Raw genomic sequence first — 12,028 nt, forward strand, 5'->3', positions numbered from 1 at the left:
TGTCTGCCTCTGGCTTGGGTGGAGAGGGAATGAGTGGGTGGGGCATTTTTCTTGATACCGCTCCTGGGCTTGGCAGAGACCTAATAAAAGGTGGTTTATGAAAGGTTTGCATTGGCACTAGTAATAGTACCCAGATGTTTGGCGGTGTGAACAGTTTTATAAAACAGATTAATGCAAAATATCAAAAAACTACCCTTCATCCTAGAGGCCAATAATGAAACCTTTGGCTTCATAACCAAAGTTCTCAAACCTGTACTATTAAACTGAACCAGGAATTCTTCAAAGCCTTGATCATACAGAGAAGTCTTATCCTTTGCCTTATTTTTTTATGATGGCCTAAATTTAACATTTATGAAAGGAAACACAACCACATTTCAAAGTGTCCTGGCTGAAGAGATCATTTAGCCCAAAACCTCTGTAGGATTATCTTTAGGGCAGAGCACATTCTGGAGCATATGCCCGTTTTGAAAATACTTTATTTCTGGCTGTGAAGCACTAATGGAGCTTGAGAGCAATCTTGTTTGTAACTTCTGAATAAGAGACATGATCTCTAGTGACTTAGTTCCAGATCTATAGTAGGCATTAGAGATTGTGATCAACACTTCAGGTTGCTTTTTAGAAATCAGTAGGTTGCTGGTACACAGTATACACATTTTTTGAGCTCTTGGTTCCAGTAGATGCACAATCTTCCTTTAGTGAGGTGGTTTTGATTTGACCATATCAAGTTATACTTATCCTAATGTTTTAACCCTTATCTAACTTTGCTTCTTTGAAACAAAGATAAGTCTCACAGCTGATCACACATGGTGTGTAATTGTTATAATCTGCCTTAATTTGAGTATTTTTAAAAACAGGCACCACATAAATGACTTTTCAGGAATAGTTACTGTTTCAAAGGGTACAGCACACTCTCCCTCTTAATATCTCTGCTATTTCATACTGTGTTTCCATATACAGCTACCATATAAACCCTGTGATTTACAGCTCTTGAGTTTCCTAAATTGCTGCATAATTTTACACTTTGGAGTCTTTAATCTCTAGGATTAGCTGGTTTCCCATAAAACTGTGTTTGGAAAAGGAATGTTCTGTTTCATGTTTTTAAAAAATCATATAAAAAGTTACATTAGCTCATGCTTCTGCCTCTTCTGTAATTGCCATCTGCTCACAAGGACACCCTGAACTAGCTATGGTTATGCACGTAACCTTCTTGTTCCTAAAATAATGAACATAAAGTGACTAAAGACAGACACCTGCATCTTTTGCATGCTCATTTACAGGGGTAGTAATGCCTAGATCAGTAGTTCTCAAACTTTTTGGACTTGAGGCACCCCTTATTTGACTCAAAGCAACCTCCATAACTTTTTGTGATTGAGCAGCACCCCATTTTAAGAATTAATTAATTATTACAGTGCTTACATCCTTGCAGAGGGGCCAAGAAGTTGGGGCAGGGAAGTGGCTAAGCAGAGGCCTGACCCTGCATTTATCTCCTTACACCTGCTTTTCTCCTTGCACCTTGCACCATCCTTCAAAAGATCCGTTAGCACTCCACAGTGCCCTGCCACCCAGGAGGAGAATCATTGGCCTGGACTTTCCAACCACGATTGGCACTCTTGAGTTAGGAACTAAGGAGCCACGTGGAAAAAGAGAGCATCTGAAACCCACTGATACTTGTTTGTCATATCTGTTGCACCCTTAGGTGGGAGGGAAATCAGAGGCATGAAGTGTTGAAATTATTGTCCCAATTTAGTCAACAGTAGAGTGGTATTGCCAACCCCAAGCACTGGGTGAGAGGGAGGGGTTCAAGTCCTTTAACATCAAGTGTTCTTGCTATGGATAGGCCATATGGGGAAAGTCCCTCTTTTTTTTGATTCTTTACATTTCCATTTTTTCTTTTCAACAGTAGAAGATATATATATATATATGGGACTAGTTATATTTATTAAAGTGAAAGCTGAGAATATTATAAAAAAACATGACTTTGGGAGCTGGACCTTTAGGAAGAACACCGCGTAATGGGAGATGTGATAAAATCAAAGAGTTGGCAACGCTGAGTCAAAAGGCATAACTGGGAAAAGAACTGGGATCTGGCTCATGGTTCAGACCAGTCCATGCTGCCTCCCATAGTATAGGTCTCTATATTGTTTCTCCCATTCATATGTTTCCTGGCATCAGCAGAATTCTAGTTTGTTTATATTGGCTGAGCTAGATTTTGATTTCATAAAAGATGTATTTGTAGCTCTGATAAATTCAGGTACTTTTCATCTTACTTAGGAAGGCTTTACTGTTCCCTTCCGCTGCTTGCCTTTTAGGTACACGAGCTGTCTCTTAGTATAGCATTCTCAGACAGCTTCTAAATCAATTCTGTGGTTTTGTGCACTTTTCATTTTGCTTATAGGACTGATCTTAACTGTTTTCCCAAAGTCTAGCAAATATTCCCTTCCCTGAGTGTGTCAGTTGGCTAGCCAGTCGCTCCTCCCCCATGATATCACACCTAGTTGTGCACTGACCGCTGTCACCTACCTCTTACCAGTACAGTTACTATGCTGGGCTAACTTCTGCCTCAAGACCAAATTGAAAGACACATTTGTGACATATTCTAGAGGTTGACAACCTATGACCCATGGGCTGGATCCAGCCCACAAAGAGGTCTAATCTTGCTTGCAAAGATCCTGTTGAGTATGGGAGATCAGTGGCACAGTGCTGCTCTGTGTCTCACATCCCCTATGCTGGGGGTGACGAAGATACAGTCTATCGACTGAATCCAGCCCATGGGGCCCTGCCATCCTGCGCCTGGTGCTGCTCCTGGGTCTGAGCAGACCCACACAGGGTATGGCATATGTTGGAACCCTGCTACACATGGAGCCTGCCTTGGCCACTTGGGAACTGTGCTACATGGGTATATAATATAGTTTCCAGACTGGCTAGGGTGAGCCCCATGCTACATGTTGTGTTGCCCTGGCCAGACTATGCCTGGGAATTGCACTTGTGGCAGGCAATACAGGACCTGCACTGCACATACTTCTCACAGTTCCCATTTGCAGCACGGGTCCCAGACTAGCTGGAGCAGCTGCCATGTGTACACCATGCTGGAGCTGCCAGGGAAGCTACCACGTGTGGTGCAGTCCAGCCAGGATGGGCATCAAGTAATAGTGTGGTGCCTGCTTAGGCCAGTCAGGGATCCATGCTGCATGCTCTTGCCCAAACTGCACTGCCTGTGGTGCCTGTTCCAGCCTCTCTGGGAACCAGAATGGTCAGTTAAGAAAGAAACATTTAATGACTTATATCAAGAATAAAAGCACAAGGGAGCTGCCCTATTGTTAAACTAATAATGCTGTACCCTGTCTTTTATAATCTTCTCTGTCCTAGCTGGTATCTTGTGACAGTGAGTTCCACAGGCAAATGGACCCTTGTAAAGCAGGGGGTCTGAACCTTTTTACACCCAAGGCACTCCTCAGAAAACGCTAGGTCTTAGCTTTCACTCATTTTTTCACTACAGAAAAATACTAGAGCAATTCTTCTGTTGCGAAGAGCTCAGAAAAACCTCAGCAGGTCAGAATTGCTTTAACACTATGGATTCCTATTTAAAATCTAAGGCTGCTGGTAGACGTGGGGAAAAAAAGTGCTTTACCAGAAGAAACAGTGTGTTAGTTCGACTCAGCTCTGCAGTGTCTGTACAGATCAGGCGCTTGAGTAGGGCTTTTGGCGCCTTTATATAAAGCTGGTTCAATCAGCTATCAGCTGAAAGTGCCAAAAAAGCTCCACTAAAGTGCCTGAGCTATACAGACGTTGGGTGAGTGAGCTGAGACCATCTAACATGATGCCTCTTCTGGGCTTGCATGGGGGCATGCAGAGTTTAAAGCGCTGTTTTGGGTTTGTTTTTTAACGTCTGCAAGCAGCCTTAGGGTTAATCTTATAAATTGTGTTTGCATGTCTAAAGGGGCTAATATTGTGCAACACCTTTAAAAGGATCTTACAGCACCCTGACTGAGAATTGCCAGTGTCAAGGAAAGCAGACTGGTGCAGTACATTTGCTACTTTTTCAGGCTTACTAAATGCCCCCCTCTTTTTGAATATGCAAGGCCCTTTGAAGCAGCTCTTTCTGCCTGTTTCTGTCAGCTTCTCCTGTGTGCATCTAACATATTTTGTTTATAACATTCAGCTGGGGTTTTCTGTATACTGCTTATTTATGATGCCACCACAGATCTGAGCCACTACTTATGCTGCTATACTCTATCCCTAATGCCAGGCCAGTTGCTCCAGAACCCATTTGGGGGTTCTAGGCCTATAGAATTAATATAAATATGTATAAATATTGCTCCAAATGGTTTGGCTGTTATTACTGGTCATGTTTAGTCAAAACCTTACGTTTTGTTTGGACTCTAGTGTACACTTGAAATTTCACACTTCTCAATTGGAGTCTCACTATTTAGGCAGTGGTGCTCAACCATTGGCCCATGGGCTGGATCTGGCCCCTGCAGTGACTGGATATGGCCCATGGCACAGGGAGCAGTGATAGGCATCTTGGCAAGGTGCCTCCCCTTCTCTGACCTGTGTTGTGCCTCCAATCCCCCTCCACAGCCCACCTTCCCTTTCCTTATGGCAGATGCTGTTTACCCAAGGTAAGCTCTTGTTCTCTCTCCCTCCCTTTCCTTCCCCTTCCTCTGACACAGCCACTTCCCTGCTCCCCTACCAGTGGTGGCCCAGCACTCCAAAAGGTCTACTGCATTTAGGGATAGGGTTCTTGTTTCAGCCTAAGTGTGTATTTCTCCACAGCTGCTAGGTTTCCCACAACTAACTGAAATTATCCATCTTCTCCATTTTACTAATTGACTGTACTCTTGTGTGTTTATGAATTGAGGTCAAGTGAATAGTTCCTGGAGCAGGAAGACAGGATCACCTGAATTTAATCTTGACTTACCCCTGATTTATTGAGTGGCCTTGGGCAAATCACTACTGTGTCTGCTTCCCTTTATGTGAAAAGCAAGCAATAATACTTATTCATACATTTCCAGAAGCTAATTAGCTGTGCTAAAAATACAAGGAAATTCCTGGGCTCCCAGAAATTGTAGTAACCTAGTTGTACTGGGTATTATGGAGGTCTAGACTTTATTGCCATTCTAAAAATCATAAATATTATTTTATTGTCCCTTTCCCAGGCCAGATGAATTTGCAGCAGGTTTATGGTTCTAAGAAATAGGAGTACTTCATTTGCACTGCTAGGTGTCTTGCAGAGACAGGCCATCCCTGCTAAGGGATTCATGCAGCTGGAACATACAGCATTTAGAAGTTATACATAGCACAAAATACCAAAAAGTCTGGTTGCATGAATCTAGTTCTGGAGGTAGAACGAGGATCTTGCTAAATGAGTTTGTTTCATTCTGTGCATTTATGTGGTTCCCATCACCCTAGAGCATGGTAGCGTCAGCCGGCTGTCTAATATTTTACAGAATTAGATTGAATGCTTCATGGAAGGTTTTGGTAGCTTCTGTTTTCCCATATAAAAAATATCTGTTTCCATATAATTGATTAGGAGCCCACAAACAGTTAAGGGTTACATTCTGTATACACTTCTTGGAGACGTATACCCTACCTTATCGACATTATGCACGTCGTAATATAATACAGAACTGTCAAGGTCAAGTATCAATAACGTTCTATAAGCCTTTCTAGGAAAATATAATTAAAACCATTCCAGTCTGTTTGCCATAGCTGAGTCTACAATATCATATTGACTTCAGCCCTGCTTCTACAGTGTGCTATTATTATTGACTTCAAGTAGAAGAGTTCTGCCTATTTTAAAATGAAAGAAAACATGCAATCAGATGGTAGTATTTATTTTATTTGCAATCTAAATCCAAGGATTATATTGCATTGGTTGAAAAACAAAAAGGTGCAGCAGACCTTCCCCTGGTGGTGAAGTGTTTTAGTTCCACTAACGTAAATGAAATCAGAGGACCTGGGACTGCTTATATTAGCTGAGGATCTGCCCTATATTATAAAATCAAGCACGTCGTTCATTTTCATCCTTAAGGCTACTAATTACAGCCCTGGTTATGATTTTATTCTTGATATACATAGACTTGTTTGCCCTCTCAGTATCATTAGTGTGATTTACAGTAGGAAATTTGTTAGGTGGTTTAAAAGACTTCTTTTCTGAGTACCTTATTTTAGTCCAAATGAAGTTGGCTTTTCCAGGTTCCCCATAAGCAAACAGAACATTGGTCATATCAGATCCATATAATGCACCAAATCATGTGCTACCAGGCACATACAATATTCATTACAAATGTATTGCTTGTTATATTCCAGTGAGTTCCTAAAGCTTATCTGTTAGTACAGTCTCCTGGAAAGCAATGTACTTCTATTTTATTTAAACTAGATGGCATATTACATTCCTGAAATAATTACGTAGTCATTAAAATATGCACGTTCTGAAGATTTTTTTTTACCAAAATATTTTTTTTTTCAAATCTATTTTTCACACAAACTTGCTATTATATTAATTTGCCATTGGTAAACATGCAATATTTAGTCATTTCTTTAAAAGCACAGATGTTACAATTGCCTAACAGAAAATCATTTATGGAAATATTGTTGTTTTAGCCACTAGCAACTTGGCTGTCAGTGGGTATCTCACAAATATATAATTTCTATTCCAAATTGTTAAAGAAATCAGAATATTATAGATGGATATGATTGAGAAAGAGGGTTATAACTTAGTATTTTTAATGTGTAGTATTTTCTACATATTAAGCTGCATTTGCTTTCAGTTTCCGTGGTGCAGTCTTACTGAAGTTAGCTGTTGCACTGGAGTTAATAGGGGTTGTATTGTTATACGTGAGAGAATCAAATCAAAGACCTGTTTTCCTTTAAAACTCAGATCAGATTTCTCCCAGCATTGTCCCCACATATTGCTAGAATATAGTATCTTGAAGACACAATGGTTAAATTGTTTTAACAGCATTGTGCTATAGAATTGCACTGGTAGATTGTATTGAGTATATACTATTAGAGTAGATTATTAAACTAAGTCAGAATATTACCCATTCCTACAATAAATATCAGTTTGCATTATTATGATTTAAGCAGCAAATGTGTGAGGCTAGTGGACAAAAAGACCTCTGTCAGGATTTTTTTTTCTTGTATTGAGGTTGGGTTTTTACAGTAATGCTTTGAAAGTCTTCAGAGGCAGTTTGTCCAGTGCAGCTATTTTATTTGAATGTTTAATTGTGGATTAATCTAGATGAAAAACAGTAGAATACTTTTTGTTATGTAACACATTTTGAATTACCTACAGATCCTAAACAGATATGAGACATTGCTCATATTTGACTTTCTGAAAAGAGTTTTCAAGTATTTTATTACTAAGTATGGACTATTTCAGACTGGAGATACTTGTTTAATGAGGTAATAATAAAGCATTTGTTCTGGTATTAATGTGTTCTTGCCCCTGGTGCTAGAAAGTAAATTAGCCATAAGAAAGAGAACAAAAAAAAATAATTTTAAGTCTATTACTACGTTCATGCCACTTTTATCTGTATTATGACTACCTTTAAAAATGGCTATACAGTCCTGCTTCCTGGTAATGTATGTCCTCTTTAAACAAAAGGTGGTCTTTTTAACTATTTGCAAGGATGCATCCATAGAGGAGTTCGTATTGCTGTTATCTCTATATTTTTTTAAAAAGCTTGTAACCAATTATTTTAAAAACTTGACTCTTTTAAAGACCCTCAGTTGAAGATATGTAGAAGCCAGGTGTTGTCAAAATTATTTGTAATTAATGATTACAAATATGATGCATCTTTTTAAGAGAGCGTATAGATTAGCGCTTCATTTTGCTGTTGGGAAATGCCTCTATTAAAACGTTTGTTTTGTGTTGTAGTGTCTTGGTGTGACCAAGATGAATGTTACCAAAAGACAGCAGAAAAGACAAGGCCATCTTGACTTTATTCACTCATTTTCACTGTATAGTAATCTCATTCTATCACATAACCTGTCAAAGCTGGAAAAGGCTGCATTACATAAAGGATCTTACAGGCATCCTAAATTACTGAAGTCAAATCATTTTTCTGGGTTTAACATTGTAAGCCCTGTTCTTAGTTCCAGAATGAGAAGCATTTTCACAATATCTAAAAAAGCAGTTATCTGCAGTAACACAAGCAGTAGCATGCTTCTCAAGGTATAAAATAATATTCCCCGTATCTTCAGAACGAGTGCAGAAATGTGTGAATGTATGTTAATATTGAACCTTGGAAGTCTGTGAGGATTTTTATGACGTTTTCATGAGTTCAGTAGCATAACGTGTTTTAATGTTCAGGAGTAAGGCAAGCAGGAACACCCAGAAAGTTCCTGGTAAAAATTAAATTCCAAGAAAGGTGCTAAATATATTGCTACCAAGAATCTCTTGTTTTTTGTTTTTTTTTCCTCCATAACAATCCTCGATGTCATCGGAGGACACCGAGACCCTTTATTTCAACTACTTAAAACATTTAAATATGAATGTAAAAGACGTTTCAGATTTTATTCTACCCAGGAGATTTGATTTTGAAGCTATGTCACCACTGCGAACTTCTTGTTATATCAAAGGGAGTTTTGCCTATATCAGGACTGCAGAATTAGGTCTAGATCCCAGATGTGTTCAGCCTTTATGTGGTAAAGTCTTTATTGGATGATAATAGGCAGTTGGCATTTGACTTTACTAAACTTTACTATATATGCACAGACTGTCTGTGAAACTAAAATTTACAAAGTTAAATTTGATTATTTATAGCTTCCTATTCAAAGGCTGAAGTTGGCTAATGAGCTTATGATCAAGGTTTTTTATGCACAGCCCATCTCTTTCTGTTTTAAATTATTTGGAAAGCATCAGTAAATTTTGAATGTAATTTATTATGCTCAAAAACAAAAACACGAGTCACCTGACAACATGATTAATTTTGTAGATCGACATTAGGCAGACTACACGTTTTCCAACCAGAATTGTTTTGCAAAGTGAGGAGCAGATGATGATTGTGTCATGGTACTTTTCACGCAAAAATAGACCTTCGGTCCTTCACATGAGCCTTAGTAACAGTGTGACATAATGAAGGTGAGAGCAAATTGGATTACCAAGATGCCAAATATTGTGTTTTATTAACAAAAATAAAATACTCCAGCAGCAACCAGTCCTGCAGTGTAATCCAATCTGTTTTAATGCTGAGATTTTTCCAAGAAAGCAGGAAGCAGTAAAGGGTAAGGCTTTCAAACCTCTGCTGTTTCGTTTACAGTTCCCTTGTGTTCATTTAATGTTTCTAGGGAACTGGGACTCTTTCTTTTTCTTAGAATCCCTTCTCCAGGAAAGGCAGAGTGGTATGGCACTGGGAAGCCGTCATGGTTTACAACAGATAAGCCAAAGGGCCTGGCTGCAAAAACTACACTTCTTTGAGAAAACAAACCCAAACACGCCACTGTGAGCTCTCTCTAACCTCTCTTGCAGTTGCCATTTCTCTGCTGCATGTTATACGAAAGGTTCTTTCAAAAGAGCCTGTGTAGGTAACTGTGTGAGATAGATTTGATATTATTTCAGTATGCCTCTTTGTCTGTTATCAGTGCTACACACAAACTTTACAAAGTAAGTATAGGGACACCTCTGTTGAAGCATTACCTAGGGCCTGATCTGTTTTGCTGGGATAAGAATCACACCCATGTTGACATAACAATGTCAACAAAACCAGTTGTGTGGATGTAATTGAATTTACAAAGGAAAAATCTTTCTTCTGGCATATCTTACTTTGTTTGGGGAACTGGCATGAGCTATGCCAGCAAAAGCACTCTCACTGCTATAAGCTGCATCTCTGCTACAGCTACAGAGATAGCTAGTGTACATTTCAGGCCTGGTATTCCTTTTCTTTCATTTCTATAGGTCAGAAAAAGAGGCACCATGAGGCATCTTTGACTGAACAATTTAGCTGGCTATCCTTGGAGAGATGGTGAGGAAGACTTTTATCATTGTGTTATAGAGCATCCTCCAGTAGATCTGCAATGACTGATTCCCTCTGGGCGTGCATCTTTCCATTGCTATGTATATAGAAGGGAAGGATCCGTGCCATTATAGCAATGGTTCCATCCTGTACCATATCACAAGAAGGCTCCTTTTCAGTTCCAGGATTCCCATGCTTCAGGAAAGGAGCATAATATGAGTAGGACAGAGGCAAAGTGGAAGGATTTGGTGAATAAAAAGTTCTGTCCCAGCTATAGGCCTAGCTCCAAATCCAGCCCTAATTTCTTGGAGCTTAGATGAGAAAAATAATGTAACCAGTACTTGTAGTATATAGCACAGCTACAGCTCTAGGGCAGATGAACCCAGGAAAGCTCCTAGGACCATTAGAATTTTGCTGGTGAAGACTATCAAGGGATATGGGGACGATGAAGAGGACTCAGATGTGTGGGGAAAATTCCAAATTGGGTTCCTCCCAGAAATTCTTGTCCCTGTCTCAGACCAAGGTTAAGACCCATAGCAAAATTTGTTAGTGTTATTGTAGTAGGAGGTTCTTTGGCTCTGTATTGCCAGCAGGATTGCTTGATTTTGCATTCGGTGCCCACGTTATTTTGGATTTAGCACCTCCCTAACGTTGAGGAAGGCTGGGATAATAAAGAAGACAGGAACATGTCTTGATTCAGAAGGCTGTTTGTGAGTGCAATGCTGTTCAGATCTGCAGCAGTTAGGAATAGCTCATTCCATGTTCCATGAAACTATAACGTGATCTACAGATTTAGGTTGTGAAAAACACTCTTGATAAAGCTGTATTTCTAGAAGTACAGCCCATGCAAGTTTTGGAAATGTAACTGGTCTGAAAAATAAGTGTGCTATTATGTCTTGAATTTGCAAAATAGACTTGCTTTCCTTTTCAGAATTTTCTTTATCTTGCTTCCCACTGTGTATGTGAGCTGTTTGGTACGGGGGCTGTTGTACAAAGAGACACCTGCTTCTAGGTTCACATGCTGTTAACAATCAGTGTTGTCAGAGCTCCCTAATGTGTTAAGCCTCTGCAACAGCATATATTGTGTAATTTTTTAAAAAGTATAATAGGTTAAAAAACCCTTAACTTTTTTCTGTAACATCATGAGAATGTCATTGAATTCTGGGGATTAAATTTTAATCTGCCTGTTTATTCCATTAGCATTATCTATGCTTTCATAATGCTGCTAATAGAGGGGTACTTCTCCCAAACCATTAAGCTGATAATGATCAAGAACTTTTCTGGCAATAGGGGCCATATCCTTAGCTGTGTGGAAACTGGTTAGCCCCCTGGTTGTGAACCAGGGGTACATGTACTCCTAGCGGTACTTAAAAAGGTCATAGGGGGTATGCAAAATGAATGAGAAAAAACTACTGTTTTACAGAGGTGCACCGATACATTGGTCCCATATCAGATCAGCACCAATATAAGGAAAATTGACTGTTTCGGCAATCGGCTTTTTTTTGGCTGATGTGGGTGATAAATGCCCTGTGCATGCGCGCAGCTGCAGCACAGCACACAGGCAGCCAGGAACACAGCCTGACAGCATGGAGAGCAGGTAGATCTGGCTGGTAAGTCGATTATGAGGGAAGGGGCATGCGGGGGGGGGGGGTGTAGATTGAGGCCCCAGCAGTGAGGGAAGGGCGTGGGGGTGGGGATGGAGATGGGGCTGAGGCTAGGGCTGGGGCAGAGGCAGGTGCTGCACAGTCAGGGTGGGACATGGGATGGAGCCATGGTTCGTCCAGGGGGGATGGCTCCCACCTCTGCATTCACCCTGGGAGGGCATGGGGGGGGCATGTGACCCCAGATATGTACACAGGGCGAGGGCAGGCTGCTGCTCTGGGTTGGGGCCGGGGCAGTGCCGGGCTCTTCCTGGTGGGGGGCTGGGCTGGGGCTGAGTTCAGGGCAGGCGGCAGCAGTACTGGTAGGGGGAGTTGTGGGGGGTCTACGGCGACTTTTGGGGTGGCTCCAGCCCTCTCCCCCAGAATCCCCTCCCAGTGCTACCACTGCCCACCCCAAGCGCAGCTCAG

At 40.6% G+C, this 12,028-nt stretch overlaps 1 protein-coding gene across 3 annotated transcripts in view; it reads left to right on the forward strand.

Moving 5' to 3' along the window:
• CRADD (CASP2 and RIPK1 domain containing adaptor with death domain) overlaps positions 1-12,028 on the forward strand; it is a 106,402-nt gene that overhangs the window by 38,002 nt on the left and 56,372 nt on the right. The window contains exon 3 of one of the 3 annotated variants that reach the window (XM_019480952.2): positions 9,902-9,968. The exons of the other annotated variants lie outside the window; for them this stretch is intronic. Within the exon in view, the coding sequence (XP_019336497.1) occupies positions 9,902-9,968 (67 nt within the window). The remainder of the gene's footprint in view (positions 1-9,901; positions 9,969-12,028) is intronic. 3 annotated transcript variants of the gene reach the window in all.

This window comes from Alligator mississippiensis, chromosome 4 (genome assembly GCF_030867095.1).
Source record: "Alligator mississippiensis isolate rAllMis1 chromosome 4, rAllMis1, whole genome shotgun sequence".
NCBI lineage: Eukaryota > Metazoa > Chordata > Crocodylia > Alligatoridae > Alligator > Alligator mississippiensis.